The sequence below is a fragment of the Somniosus microcephalus genome, chromosome 8, assembly GCF_052327205.1.
Source record: "Somniosus microcephalus isolate GS21.2 chromosome 8, FLI_Smic_1.0, whole genome shotgun sequence".
NCBI lineage: Eukaryota > Metazoa > Chordata > Chondrichthyes > Squaliformes > Somniosidae > Somniosus > Somniosus microcephalus.
In genome coordinates, this window is record NC_140994.1 from 14,456,626 (window position 1) to 14,472,698 (window position 16,073).

A 16,073-nucleotide genomic window follows, 5' to 3' on the forward strand; every position below is an offset into this window, starting at 1 on the left:
GGTGCAAAAATGCGTTGGCGTAGTCCCTGGTCCAGTGAGAGGAAACTTTTTTGAAACGTGAATCAAGCTCCCTGCTGCTGAATGGCAGCCACTGCCCCCGCTGGAAAGTGAGCGTGTGTTGATGTAGGGTGAAGGCAGCATCAGGATGGACGTAAAACCAGGGAATGCTGGAAACACTCAGCAGGTCAGGCAGCATCTGTGGAGCGAGAAACAGAGTTAACGTTTCAGGACGATGACCTTTTGTCAGAACCTGAAACGTTAACTCTGTTTCTCTTTCCGCAGATGCTGCCTGACCTGTTGAGTATTTCCAGCATTTTCTGTTTTTATTTCAGATTGCCAGCATCCGCAGTATTTTGCTTCTGTATCAGGTTTGACGCAACACCCTCCATGGGCGAATCAGAATGCCTTTATATAGCACAGCATAACCCTGTATAGTTAACTTATTATTAGCTCCAGCAGACTTGGAGTGGCCAGCACAAGGAAAGGATAAGTGCGACCGATGGGCCTGGTAGAATCAGACAAGGCTGTATTAACATAGTATTATTACAGATCCTGATATGTAATTTGCCTTCACAACCAGAGGGAGGCAGCAAAACCCTGCAGAAAAAACTTAGTGTAGATCAGCTACAGTAATTTGAAATCAACTGCCTAATGAAAAAGAAACTTGCATTATATAATGCCTCATCACATATCTCAGAGACTTGTCAAACGCTTCACGTGATGAATTAGTCAGTGAAATGTAGACAGACCTTCTGCATCAGCACCGTCCCAACAATTCGTTACAAGATGAATAACCAATTTGTTTCCCTCTTTTTCCCCGGTGGCGACGTTTGAGGAAGGATCGCCAATGAGGACACTGGGAGAACTTCCTGTACTTCAAATCGTGCCATGGGCTCGTTAAAGCTCACCTGAACCATCGCAGGTGTTAAACTTTAATGTCTCATCCGAAAAACGGCACAGGAGCGTCATCCTAGATTTTGTGCTGAAGTCCCCGGGGTGGGACTTGAACCCACAACCCGTTGGACTCAGTGCGGAAGTGCTACTAACTGAGACACATAAATCACAAAGGCAGCACGGTGGCATAGTGGTTAGCACTGTTGCCTCACAGCGCCAGGGACCCGGGTTCGAATCCGGCCTCGGGCGACTGTCTGTGTGGAGTTTGCACATTCTCCCCGTGTTTGCGTGGGTTTCCTCCGGGTGCTCCGGTTTCCTCCCACAGTCCAAAGATGTGCGAGTTAGGTTGATTGGCTATGATAAATTGACCCTTAGTGTTAGGGGGATTAAATACGTGGGGTTACGGGGATAGGGTGGGATATGTGTTGGTGTAGGGGTTACGGGGATCGGGTGGGATATGTGTCGGTGCAGGCTCGATGGGCCAAAATGGCCTCTATCTGCACTGTGGGGTTTCTGTGTGATTCTGTGTGTGTGTGATTTCAAGGGGTACGGTAGCATAGTGGTTATGTTACTGGACTAGTAATCCAGAGGCCTGGACTAATGATCCGGAGACACGTCTTCAAATCCCATGACCATGACACTACCAGATTGTTGTAAAAACCCATCTGATTCACTAATGTCCTTTAGGGATGGAAACCTGCCAGCCTTGCTCGGTCTGGCCTATAGAAATATAAGGCAGCTCACGACCACCTCCTCGAGGGCAATTAGGGATGGGCAATAAATGCTGGTTTTGCCAGTGACGCCCACATCCTATTATAGGCATCACCTGTTGAAGGTGTCAGCTTGGCTCAGTTGGTAGCACTCTTGCCTCCGAGTCAGAAGATTGTGGGATCGATAGGGGGAGTTTGAGCTCATAATTTAGGTCCGGTACTGCAGCAGAGAGGCATTGTTCGAGATGAAGTCCTTTGGTTGAAACGTTAAACCGAGGACCAACTTACCTATTCCAGGATGTTAAGACATAATGGCACAATTCGAAGACATCGGACATGCACTCCCAAGCACTTTTTCCACACAAGGGGGTAGGTAGAAATCTGAAATTCTCTCCCCAAAAGGCTGTGGGTGCTGAGACAATGGGAGCTTTCCAAAAACTGTGATTAATACACTTACACAACGAGGAAAATCTATCAAAGGTGGGTAAATAGAGTCGAGGTAAAGGTCAGCATTGATCTAATCGAATGGTGGCACAGAGTCGAGGGGCTGAATGGCCTACTCCTCTTCCCTATGTTCTAGCCAACAATCACTCCTTAACCGACACCACCGAAAACACCTGATTATCCATCTCAGTGCTGCTTGTGTGACCTTGCTGTGCATTTACCCACGTAACAATCACTGCACTTCAAAGTACAGGAAACTCTTTTTTATCCGGCACCTAAATAACCGGAAACCTCTGTTAACCGGCAAAATTCAGGAGTAGGTTCAGGTAAGTTTTACTTCATATTAGTGGCCTGTTCCTGGATCTGTGGTCGGGTTCCTGCACCTGTTGCTAAGCAACAGGGACGCTTGGATCTTGTGGTCGGAGTTCCTGCACTTGTTGCTAAGCAACAGGGAAGCCTGGATTTGTTGCTGTGTACGGAGCTCGCGTACCTTTTACTATACCTCTCTGTAATCCGGACCTTTTGATAAACCGGCACCACGCCGGTCCCGTTGGTGCCGGATAAAAAAGAGTTTCCTGTAACTCACTGCGTATGAAACACTTTTACGCCATTTCTGACAATGATAAGCAGTTAGATAAATTCAAGACTCTTCCTCCTCCGCAGAGCACAGGAGGTGAAGGTTTTATCCTTGCCGGTTCAGAGCCGAGCAGTGCAAGGACACAGGCCGGGAGATTTATAGCCAGTCAAAAAAATAAAATGCTGCGTTAACATCTCAAACATTTACAAACTCAGTGCTGGCTATTAGAGTCACTCGGAGATCCTGCTGATCAGTGACCTTGGAGGAATTGTTTTTTTTTTAAACAAGCCAAGCTGAATGGGCAAGGCCCATACTGCAGGACACCACCAAGAGTGAGAGAAGACTAACTAAATGAATGAGTAGCGATTGGATGGCGCCAAGTTTCGATTTTAATAGCCTGTAGATTGTAGGCAGACAGAGTGGTAAGGAAGGTTGTACAGGAAACTCTTTATTATCCGGCACCAACGGGACCGGCGTGGTGCCGGTTTATCAAAAAGTCCGGATTACAGAGAGGTATAGTTTAAAAGGTACGAGAGCTCCGTACACAGCAACAAATCCAGGCTTCCCTGTTGCTTAGCAACATGTGCAGGAACTCCGGCCACAGACCAAGCGTCCCTGTTGCTTAGCAACAAGTACACAAACCCCAGTTACACAGCCACAGAGCCAGGAACTGCCACTAATATGAAGTAAAACTTACCTGAACCTACTCCTGAATTTTGCCGGTTAACAGAGAGTTTCCTGTAGTCCCATACTTTTGGCATTCAATGGAAGAATTAAGTGTAGGAAGCAATAAAGGAAGAAAGAGAGACTTGTATTTCTACAGCGCCTTTCACGACCTCAGGACTTCCCAAAGTGCTTTACAGCCAATGAAGTACTTTTTGAAGTGTAGCCGCTGTTGTAATGTAGGAAACGTGGCAGCCAATCTGCACACAGCAAGCTCCCACACACAGCAGTATGATAATGACCAGATAATCTGTCTCTTTTTAATGATGTTAAAATGTAATGAATGCTGGTTTCAAAAGAGCGAGGATGCAGGCAGGGCATCCGGGATCTGGAAAACCAAGAGAAGCAATGATCATGGGAAAATTGTGAAAAGGCCTGCATTTATATCGCACTTGATCGCATCGCTCAAACACCCCAAAGCCCTTCAGAAATGATGAAGAACTGTGACTTTCATGTAGGCCAATGTGACAGCCATTGTGAACACAGCAAGATCCCACAAACAGCAATGAGATCACTCTTTGTTTAAAGAACTTGTGAACATCAGTCCTAAATATGCCTTTTACTTGCTTGAGCATGTGTCCCCTTGTCCCAAAGGGCTGTGAATGCTGAATCGTTGAGTATATTCAAGGCTGAGGCAGATATATGTGGGGAATCGAGGGATATGGAGATCGGGCGAGAAAGTGGAGTTGAGGTCAAAGATCAGCCACGATCTTATTGAATGGCGGAGCAGGCTCGAGGGGCCGTATGGCCGACTCCTGCTCCTAATTCTTATATTCTTACGTCCCACCTCTTGCAATTTAACAAAGTACCTTCCCAGATTTCAGTGCAGCTTACAATGTTAGACAAGATCACCTCGTAGACGCCTACTCTCAAAAAGGTGCAAACCCCAGCTTTCCCGGGTCTTTCTTCACGACGTAAACCTCGAATAACAGTTTGCACTGCCTCCAATGTTTGAGTGCATCCCTTGTGTCTCGGTGACCAGACCTGGACATGGTACTCAAGGTGTGGTCTGAGCAGAGCAGGATACAGTTTGGCCGTGGCTTCCTCCGACTTGTATTCTATTGTGTTGGTTGTACAGTTCAACATTCTACTGTCTTTGCAGATAGATTAGAGGGGAGTTGGGTGGTGAGGGTCTGGAACTCATAGGGCTAGAAATTCAGTAGGCTTTGCGCCCAGTTTTCGCCCAAAGAGGGCTTTTGCGCCACTTGCTGAGCTTTCGCCGATATTCAGCGCTGCGGTAATGGCGGCGTTAGCCAGTAGCGCTGCGCCGCCACCGATGACGTCATCGGTGTGCGCAGTGCCCCGCTACCGGCCCGACCGCCATATTTAGTTGCGGCCGCCTCTTCCGCAGCGGCCGCAAACAGCGATCAGAAAACGGGGCCGTACTGTAGCCTTAGTGGGGCGCTTTAAGGTGGAGGTGCGGCCGGCCGCTTTTTCGGCAGCCGCCTGCCCGCACCTCCTTCCCCGGCCTCCTCCACCCACCCCCCCCGCGGCATTGCCGGCTGCTTTCCGCGAACCCGGCACTTCTCCGTGGTGCCGGGCTCATTTGCCGGCACTATCCAGCGGCGAACTCCCCGTTGCAGGCACCTCCCCCTTAAGAGAAGGAGGAGGCCTGCAGTACCGCAGCCTGCCGCTCCGCAGCGGGTGGCGCAGCGGCGCCTAGAGCGCTGAAATTCAGTTTCAGCGCCCCAAGCGGGGGCGGGCACACCCTGGAATAGCGCCCGGTTCCGACTTGGGGCGCAAAAACTGAATATCTGACGGGCGCAACTGGCTCCGTGCTCAGCGCTAACTTTTGGGCGCACGCCAGCTGGCGGGCTCAAAGTGAATTTCTAGGCCATAGCATTTAAAGAGTACTTGGATACGCACTTGAAGTGCTGCAGCCTACAGGGCTACGGACCAAGAGCTGGAAAGTGGGATTAGGCTGGATAACTTTTTTTTGGCCGGCATAGATAAAATGGGCCGAATGGCCTCCTTCTGTGCCGTAAATTTCTGTGATTATACACTTGCTGCTCTGCAGTGGTTGGACACGTTGAGCATCAAGTCAAAGAAGACTCTTCTAGTATAATCCTTAGCTATTTGAATGCCATTCATGGCTGTGTCATGGTGGCCTATTCTTCTCTTCTAAGTGCAGTATCGCGTCAGTGTCGGTGTTCGATTTCATCTGTTATTGCTCTGCCCACTTACACATTTTGTCCAGCTCATACTGTAGCTTGAGTTTTCTGGTGCGCTGTTGTTGAGGGACGATTATTGCCCAGGACATTGGGAAGTACTCCCTGATTTTCTTCAATTAGTGCTATGGGATCTTTACCTGAGCTACCAGAAATAGCAAAAGGGGTCTCGACTTAACCGCCTGTCTGAAGGACAGCATCTCCGATAATACAGTGCTCCCTCAGAGTGTCTACATAGATTATGTGCTGAAGTCTCTGGAGTGGGGCTTGAACCCGCTGCAGTCCATGAGGTGATTTTCTTTTTTTCCTAGCAGTTTGATACAATGGAGTGTCTTGCTAGGTCATTTCAGAGGGCAGTTAAGAGTCAACCGCATTGCTGTGGGTCTGGAGTCACATATAGAGACTGGGTAAGGACGGCAGATTTCCTTCCCTGAAGGGCATTAGTGAACTAGATGGGTTTTTAATGACACGGTCACCATTACTGATACTAGTTTTTTATTCCAGATTTGAATTAATTAACTGAATTAAAATCTGAACTCATGTCTCTGGATCATTAGTCCAGGCCTCTGGATTACTAGTCCAGTAACATAACCTCTATGCTATGCTAGAGTTTAGAAGAATGAGAGGGGATCTCATCGAAACTTATAAAATTCTAACAGGACTAGACAGACTAGATGCAGGAAGGATGTTCCCGATGGCCGGGGAGTCCAGAACCAGGGATCATAGTCTAAGGATAACGGGTAAGCCATTTAGGACAGAGATGAGGAGGAATTTCTTCACCCAGAGAGTGGTGAACCTGTGGAATTCTCTGCCACAGAAGGCAGTTGAGGCCAATTCATTAAATATATTCAAGAAGGAGTTAGATATATTTCTTAAGGCTAAAGGGATCAAGGGATAGGAGGAGAAGGCAGGGACAGGGTACTGAATTTGGATGATCAGCCATGATCTCATTAAATGGCGGAACAGGCTCGAGGGGCCGAATGGCCTTCTCCTGCTCCTATCTTCTATGTTTCTATGCTACCGTTCCTGCAGGTGAACGCAGGAAGCCATTAGTCTATATATCTAACTACTGTCGTGGCATACACGTTAAGCTTGATCATTGAGTCTTGCACAGCCCCTTCCTGCTCTGTGCAGCACCCGTGCCCTATGATTACCTGGTTTGATTTTTTTAACCACTGGCTTCCTGTTTTTGTCCTTCATCTGCCTGATGTCGAGCAGATCGTGAGGGTTCCCATTGTGCCGTGGCCAAAAGTACACAAACACCCTGGATCCACTACTTCCACAGTCTATCACCACTCCATAGTTTAGCTCCGCATCATTGATATCCGTCGCTTCCATGTCTTCGATTCTGGCCATATACCTACAAAAGAAAGCGAGATTTTTTTTTTAAAAAGCAAAACCATTAGCTCAAATGTGCAAGATATCCCAGTGACAGCAGTATGTTATCTGGGTGATTTCACATGGTTCCAGCGTTATTTGCTCAGTGGGTAGCACTCTTGCCTCTGAGTCAGAAGGTTGTGGGTTCAAAATAACAACAGAAAATGCTGGAATAACGCAGCAGGCCAGGCAACATCCGTGGAGAGAGAAACAGGGTCAACGTTTCGGGTCAAAACCCTTCTACAGAACTGAGAAAAAAAGGGGCAGGAAATGAAACAGATTAAAAGGCAGTTTGGGGGCTGGAAAATGGGGGAGGGGATGAAAGAAGAGACATTAAGAGATATTCAAGGTGAGACCAGATGGTAATAGGACAGGTAAAGAAACAAACAATGGCTCTAGATGAAGTGTGAAATGCGCTGGCAGAGTGAGAGACAGCTGCCGTGTGGGAGAGAGAGGAAAGGAAAAGGCACAAACCAAAAGTGTGGATAAAAAATATAATAGGGTCTTTTGGTTTGTGACTTTTCCTTTCCTCTCTCTCCCACATGGCAGCGGTCTCTCACTCTGCCAGCGCATTTCACACTTCATCTCGAGCCATTGTCTGTGTCTTTACCTGTCCTATTACTATCTCGTCTCACCTTGAATATCTCTTAATGTCTCTTCTTTCATCCCCTCCCCCGTTTCCCAGCCCCCAAACTGTCTTTTAATCTGTTTCATTTCCTGCCTTTTTTTCCTCAGTTCTGACGAAGGGTTTCGACCCGAAACATTGACTCTGTTTCTCTCTCCACGCATGTTGCCCTGGCCTGCTGAGTTTTTCCAGCGTTTTCTGTTGTTATTTCGGATTTCCAGCATCCGCAGTATTTTGCTATCAGTTGTGGGTTCAAGTCCCACTCCAGAGACTTGAGCACAAATATCTAGGCTGACACTCCAGTGCAGTGCTGAGGGAGCGCTGCACTGTCTTTCGGTTGAGACGTTAAACCGAGGCCCCGTCTGCCCTCTCAGGTGGAGGTAAAAGATCCCACGGTCACTATTTCGAAGAAGAGCAGGGGAGTTGTCCCCGATGTCCTGGGGCCAATATTTATCCCTCAATCAACATCACTAAAAACAGATTACCTGGTCATTATCACATTGCTGTTTGTGGGAGCTTGCTGTGCGCAAATTGGCTGCCGCATTTCCCACGTTACAACAGTGACTACACTTCAAAAAGTACTTCATTGGCTGGAAAGCGATTTGGGATGTCCGGTGGTTGTGAAAGGCGCTATATAAATGCTAGTCTTTCTTTCTTTATTTATAAAACAGTCAGCCTGACGTATTTCTACCCAGTGGTTACAGGTTACAGGTTAGCAGCATCCCCCTTGGCAAGAAGTGGACATTTGGAAAAAAAACTAGAGACAAACCCAGCATTCTTAACTGGCTCCCACAAACTGACTGAACAGCAACAGTGAGAGAGAGCTGAAAGCAGGCGGTCTGCCTCTCTTCTCAGGCAGAAGACGCAAGGCCCAAGGAGACCTGTACAAGAATACAAACAGGGAAAGAGAAGGATATACAAGTACCTTCATTTATGACATTGCAAATATGATTTGACCAAACTTTATTTTTTTTAAAGAATGTTACAATTATTTTTGCCTAGGTTTCATGCTGCCATCAGAGTTTCTTCCCTGCACCATCCCATTGTGGAGGAAATTCTGCAAGTTGGTTTCAACATCACACAGCAAAGGAGGTTTATTGGACAAAGCATCAACAGATTCTGCTGGTAGTGTTCTCACTACTTGCTGACCTGCAGGTCCTGCAAGCTCCTGCCAATCAGCACTCCAGGGCAATGTCTGTGCTCGCCTGATAGAGGTGACTCCAAAAAACACAACTTCCTGTATTGACATAGCACCTCCAACATAGTATGGGGGAAGGGAGCGGAAAGGGAGGTGGGGGCGGTCAGTCAGACCCATGCAGGAGTGCAAAGGAAGTAAGGGTGATGAGGTGGCTGAAGAGGCAGGTTTTCATGAGGTTTTCAAAGGTCGAGGGAAGATGTTGCAAGTCTTGGGAGAAAGTTCCACACCTCCTACCAGACTATCTCAGTGCACAACTACAAGACAACAGCACAAATCCCAAATTCCTCAGCTATGAGGAAAGATTGGATCGGCTGGGGTTGTTTTCTTTGGAACAGAAGAGGCTGAGGGGAGACTTAATTGAGGTGTATAAAATTATGAGGGGCCTAGATAGAATGGATAGGAAGGAACTATTTCCCTTAGCAGAGAGGTCAATAACTAGGGGGCATAGATTTCAAGTAATTAGTAGAAGGATTAGAGGGGAGTTGAGGAGAACTTATTTCACCCAGAGGGTGGTGGGGGTCTGGAACTCACTGCCTGAAAGGGTGGTAGAGGCAGAAACCCTCATCACATTTAAAAAGTACAGGAAACTCTTTGGTATCCGGCACCGACGGGACCGGGATGGTGCCGGTTGATTAAAAATTCCGGATGACGGAGAGGGTTATCTACCGAGGCTATTTTTAACAAACAAAAAAAATTTTTTAATCAAGAAATGTGCAGTATACAGTAATTGGGTACTCACCTACAGAATGTTGTGTTAAATGGATTGTGGAAGATGCTTGATTAAGTACAGTACTGCCAGTTGAGGGTAATCCATAACTCTTTAATTACTTAACAGTAAAACAAAACTTACACAGTAAACGACTGTAGAGAGCACGGGAGAGTCAGACTCCTGTTATTGAGGTGTTCCGACTTCCGACAGCGCCAAGAAGCCGAGTAGTGGCAGTTTGGAGAACTACCCCCACTGACTAACTCGGCCACCGCGGGAGACTCGGACTCGGCAACATTGCCGGTTATTGAGGCGTTGTTTTCGGAGTGAGAATTTTGCCGGTTAATAGAGAATTCCAGATATTTAGGTGCCGTTTAAACGAGAGTTTCCTGTACTTGGATATGCACCTGAATTGCCGTAACCTACAGGGCTACGGACCAAGAGCTGGAAAGTGGGATTAGGCTGGAGAGCTCTTTTTCGGCCGGCACAGACACGATGGGCTGAATGGCCTCCTCCTGTGCCGTAAATTTCTATGATGCTATGAACAGAGGGATTGTAGAAACCTTGCGACCTCGATTATCTCCACTCGCAACTATTTGCGAGAAGTTTCACCAGTGTCAGGGTTTAACTTTTGCATAAACTGGTTAAAATGCAACTGAGTGATTACTAATCCTATTGGAACAGTCAAAGTCAGTTGTATGGATTGACAGTCCCAGTCAGGATTTGCCATCCAATGAAGCTCGGAGATTTAGTTTCAGGTTGAGAGACCAGTAGGAGTCAGGCTGGTAACCTTCTCCGCGCCCCCCCCCCACCTTCCACTCCACCATCGCCCCCACCCCAACCCCTCCCCCGGCTTCTTGGTATCTAAAGTTCAAAATGGAAAAAACAACATGGGTTTAATCTGTACGTTCTAGTAACTTGATTAAAAGTGATATAAATAGAACCATCAAGACTCTAAATGCTCCCCATCAGACTAAGTATGAAAGGGATGCTTGATCAGCTGCCAATTTCCAGCAGCCTTGAAAGTGAGGGCTGGCAGTTCATGGGAACGATCTGGTTAACAGGCTTCAGAATTAACATAATTAACAAATGAAAGAGATGCTGAAGGCGATCACAAGATAAAGGGTGGCGCTGGGAAACACTGCCAATGCTGTCAGGCCTGGAATTACCTCCATTTATGGTGTGAAATCCACTTCTGAAAAGGGAATTGGATTACATACTTGAAAAGGAAAAATTTGCAGGGGCAATGGGGGAAAAGAGCAGGGTGGAGTGGGACTAATTGGAGAGCTCTTTCAAAGAGCCGGCACAGGCACGATGGGCCAAACGGCCTCCTTCCGTGACTCTATGATTCAGTACGACAAGCTGACCAAACATACTCAATAAAGGTCTCTCATTCTGCCAGCGCATTTCACACCTAATCTAGAGCCGTCTTTTGTCTCCACTAGTCCGATCACCATCTCGTCTGGTTTTGAATACCTCTTAATGTCTCTTCACTTCTCTCTTGTTCTCTCCCTGCCCCCAAACTGGCCTTTTAATCTGAAATAACAACAGAAAATGCTGGAAATACTCAGCAGGCCAGGCAGCATCCGTGGAGAGAGAAACAGAGTTAACGTTTCAGGTCTGGGACCCTTCATCAGAACTGGAAAAATCTGTTTCATTTCCTGTGCTTTTTCAGTCCTGACGAAGGATTTTGACCCGAAACGTTGACTCTATTTCTCTCTCCACGGATGTTGCCTGGCCTGCTGAGTTTTTCAGCATTTTCTGTCGTTATACTCAATAAAGCTTGGCTATTGGTAGCCATGCTGTGACTGGTAGCTGACAGTGCCAGCAGCCAGCTAATGCCAAACTGCAGTATTCCACAAGTGAAGATGGTCAAATCAGAATCCCGAATTTGCGTTTCCTTGCTGATGTTTACATTAGGACACTGGATTCAGAGTCCTGCATCCCCTTTCTGCATTGTTAGGACCTTTTCTAAGGTTTCCCTCTGTCCTCCCCTTTTGGGTTACTTGCTCCTTGTCCGTTAGGTCTCGTTCCATTCTTTAGCCAATAGAGCAGCCGGAAAAGCTGCTGCTCGGGCTTCCGCCAGCACTGATGTGCGACCAGCAATTTGGAGATGTGAGAGTTAAGTGTCATGCACTACATAGGCTTGCATATGAAGAGTGCCCAGTTGGGTGAGGTGCCAGAGGACTGGCAGGCACTTGTAGGTGCCACCTTGAGGAGAGGGGAGGTGAAATTGGAACATTTGGGGTGGGGTTACAGCAGAACAGATGCCTGCAGAGATCGCAAATCGACAGGTTAGAGAACACTGTGCTAAGGATTTGAAGCGCTTGCAAAATGGGACATTGCAAGTACAGCTCCTCTGAGGAGCATTTTGGCATAGATTTTGATAAAGCAGTAAGTAATAGGAGCCCCTATTGAAGCTCCCATCACGATAACAGCATCTGAAGGGCTTGTATTAACTAGAAGAAAATTGAGATTGAATATTGCTTATGGCGTAATAGGTTTAAATCTCCAAAGATTGCCAGCTTTCACATTAGTAAGTGGTGTCAAAAGGTGACTAGTCGTCCCAGCCCCCTGCCCAAGAACTAAATTGCTGCATTACCTGTATTAAATTTCAACCAAAGATAATCTTGCCCTTCCAAGTTGTTGGTTCAACGCCACTTCAATTAGCATCTGCTGCCCGATAGACTGCGGAATGAGTGGCAATTGCTTCCGATTACTCCCTGAAGATCATTAGAAATCGAGTGTGTGTTCGCTGGTAACACTGTTTATGCCCAATGTAATTTGTTTCTGTAAGCAAAAAAATTTCACTTTCCTGTTGATGCAGGAGAAATTCTATACTCCTTGGTCGCGAGATGTTGTGCAGTGTTGAAGTAAATCACATTAAGTGCACGGAGATTGACCTTATCTGCACATTTTCCTTCAATTTGGCCAAATTATCGCACATGAGAACTGAAGGACAGCTTCAGTACAAAGTGCTTAGCCCATCACAGAATACTTAAGGAGCAAAGTATTGTTAAGTATGGTCTGCATTAGCAACCAACCAACAATAATCAATTCAATTGGCCATTTGGCTTCCGGATTCAAATTGTTGACGGACTAAGACGGGATGAAATAAGACAATTCTGGCAGCATAGCAAAAAAAAACTCTTCAAAAATAGAGACTGGTAAGGCACTTTGTGTGTTCGTAATTCCATCAAAATATTAAATTGTAAATATAGTTTGTTCCCCACCTCCCCCCCGCCCCCACCCAAGACTGCAATTATTGTGTTTTAACATGTTTTCCTTTCTCGAAGTTCAAAATACACCGCACTGCACTCTCTTACTCTGTGTTACAATCAAGACTCTTCTTGAGTTCTCTCTTATTCTTAAGTCAAACCTCCCTAAGACCTCAACTCCTGACTCGGGCCCCGCCCTTGCCTCAGCTCATCTGCTGCTGAAACCCTCATCCATACCTTTGTTACCTCTAGACTTGACTATTCCAGCGCACTCCTGGCTGGCCTCCCACATTCCACCCTACGTAAACTTGAGGTCATCCAAAACTCGGCTGCCCATGTCCTAACTCGCACCAAGTCCCGTTCATCCATCACCCCCTGTGCTCGCTGACCTACATTAGCTCCTGATTAAGCAGCGCCTCGATTTCAAAATTCTCATCCTTGTTTTCAAATCCCTCCATGGCCTCGCCCCTTCCTATCTCTGTAATCTCCTCCAGCCCCACAACCCCCCGAGATATCTGCGTTCCTCTAATTCTGCCCTCGAGGATCCCTGATTATAATCGCTCAACCTTTGGTGGCCGTGCGTCCTGTTGCCTAGGTCCTAAGCTCTGGAATTCCCTGCCTAAACCTGTCCACCTCGCTACCTCTCTTTCCTCCTTTAAGACGCACCTTAAAACCTACCTCTTTGACCAAGCTTTCGGTCCTTGCCTTAATTTATCCTTATGTGGATCGGTGTCAAATTTTTTGTCTTATAATACTCCTGTGCAGCACCTTGGGACGTTTTACTATGTTAAAGGTGCTATATAAATACAAGTTGTTGTTGTTGCTCCTAAAACCTGCAGGCTTTTTCAACCCAAGCTTGGGGCCATCTAACTTCCGTTTCATTTTCTCTCTCTCTCACTCTTTTCAACCTTGGTGGCTGTTCTCCATTACGAACCTTCACCAATGCTGGTCAATTTAAAACAAAAATCATGGAGCGGCTGGTCTTAAAAGTTAGGTAATTACATCTATCCAATGCGGTTAGTTGGAATTCTTACCCTGATTGCAACCTGGCTAACATGGGATACTTTGAACATTTGACCATGACTGGTTCTATTTCCAGTGACAACGCAACCAGTAGAACTCCCAAGACCTCACAGAAGCATCAGTGTACATGAGCAACCAAGCACCAATGAAAAGCACTTAACGGAAGATCCCATACAGAAGCATGCAGTTACCAATTTACAAGTGTGAGGGAGGGAGACGAATTGGACACTCAGCCGGTCACACTTCCAAGAAATGTATGTTAAGCGTCGAGATGATGGCGAGACATGGTGTTTTATTAAAAAATTCAAACAAATAAAAAGATTTGAAAGTTAATTGTCGTGCTTGCAACTAGTGGCTCAATAATGATAATAGTTCATGCCAGCACTGGAGATGTACAACAGAGGCAGCTGAAGAGTCAGTAAGGGCCGATTTTAAGATTGCTGCACTACCGCAGAGCTGAACGCAAAACAATAAAGTCACCGTATCATCCCCTGTGTAGAAGCATTTGCTTAGGTCACAATTTCAATTTCAAAAACATTGGACGAACACATTTTAGCAGAAGTTCCCACTGCCAGAGACCTGATGCAGCTTGTGCTGGAGCTAGAAACTCAGTCCGACAGCGAACTTGGCACCGTCTTGAGCAGACGGCCCCTAGAAATTAGCAGAAACCTTCCCCCAACTTGGCCACGGCGCCCCTTCCATTTCAGGCCTCGGACACTTTTAGCCACAGGCCCAGAAGCGAAAGAAAACATCACCAACATGCGCGGACAAAGGCGCTGTGTGTTGCAAGTCACATTTCAAACAGCCAGTGACCCGCTCCACTGGTTTGGAAAGTGAGGTAAACCACCAGAAAGCAATGCTTTGCACAGACAATGGAATACTTTTGTGACTCATTTTGCTCCTATTTTCCATCATTTTTGAATCCCACAGAACTGGTCATTAGGGCAGAAATACCTTGATCAAAAACCTGTTGCACTTTCAGTTGGAAAATGTAACCGTGAATGACACCTTTAAAGGACTCCCAAGATGGAGGGCCCCCAGTTGGTAAGTTTGCTGCTTAGTGTGGAATAACGGTGGAAAAAGAAAAGACTTGCATTTATATAGCGTCTTTCACGAACACTGGACGTCCCAAAGCGCTTTACAGCCAATGAAGTACTTTTGAAATGTAGTTGACATGAATCAATCATTCATGAAAGAAAGGCTTATGTAATAATACTGAGCGGCCTGCGGGTGGCACTGTCCAGGGAGAGTATAAATACTCGGGCACGGGCCCAGCTTGTGCAGGACATTCTTAACAGGAACTTGTGAAGGACACAACTAGAACTCCATGTTGTAAAACAGTTGATTAAAGCTTTGTTTAACACTCAGACCAAGTGCCTAGTAGTTTTCTTACGTCAGTAGTCACTGTTGTAATGTAGGAAACGCAGCAGCCAATTTGCGCACAGCAAGCTCCCACAAACAGCAATGTGATAATGACCAGATCATCTGTTTTAGTGATGTTGATTGAGGGATAAATATTGGCCCCAGGACACTGGGGATAACTCCCCTGCTCTTCGTCGAAACAGTGCCATGGGATCGTTTACGTCTTTTATTTGTGCACACATACCCCTAGGTCTCTCTGTTTGTGTACAATCCTAAAGGGGATGCACGAACAAAGAGACCTGGGGGTATGTGTGCACAAATCATTGAAGGTGGCAGGGCAGGTTGAGAAAGCAGTTATTGAGAAAACAGTTAAAAAAGCTTATGGGATCCTGGGCTTCATAAATAGAGGCATAGAGTACAAAAGTGTGGAAATTATAATGAACCTTTATAAAACACTGGTTCGACCCCAACTGAAGTACTGTGTCCAATTCTGAGCACCACACTTTAGGAAGGATGTGAAGGCCTTAGAGAAGGTGCAGAAAAGATTTACGAGAATGATTCCAGGAATGAGGGACTTCAGTTATGTTGATAGGCTGGAGAAGCTGGGGTTGTTCTCCTTGGAGCAAAGAAGATTGAGAGGAGATTTGATAGAGGTGTTCAAAATCATGAGGTATCTGGACAGAGTAGATAGAGAAAAACTGTCCCCATTGGTCAGAAGGGTCAAGAACCAGAGGACACAGATTTAAGGTGATTGGCAAAAGAACCAAAGGCGACGTAAGGAAAAACTTTTTTACACAGCGAGTAGTTAAGATCTGGAATGCACTGCCTGAAAGGGTGGTAGAGGCAGACTCAATCTTATCTTTCAAAAGGGAGTTGGATAAGTATCTGAAGGAAAAAAAATTGCAGGGCTACGGGAAAAGGGCAGGGGATTGGGACAAGCTGAACGGGCCGAAGGGCCTTCTTCCGTGCTGTAACTATTCTATGAGTCTATGATACTTCCACCTGAAAGGACAGATGGAGACTCGGTTTAACGTCTCATCCGAAAGAC

The 16,073-nt window shown here is 46.4% G+C and overlaps 1 protein-coding gene across 2 annotated transcripts in view; it reads right to left on the bottom strand.

Moving 5' to 3' along the window:
* Window positions 1-16,073, bottom strand: part of LOC147113329 (ectonucleoside triphosphate diphosphohydrolase 4-like) — a 97,907-nt gene that overhangs the window by 56,924 nt on the left and 24,910 nt on the right. Inside the window, exons 2-3 of one of the 2 annotated variants that reach the window (XM_085994263.1) lie at window positions 12,025-12,212; window positions 6,671-6,876 (exon numbers count right to left, since the gene is read on the bottom strand). In XM_085994263.1, the coding sequence (XP_085850389.1) occupies window positions 6,671-6,872 (202 nt within the window). In that variant the 5' untranslated portion in view covers window positions 6,873-6,876; window positions 12,025-12,212. The remainder of the gene's footprint in view (window positions 1-6,670; window positions 6,877-12,024; window positions 12,213-16,073) is intronic. The other variant, XM_085994262.1, reaches the window with a different exon arrangement.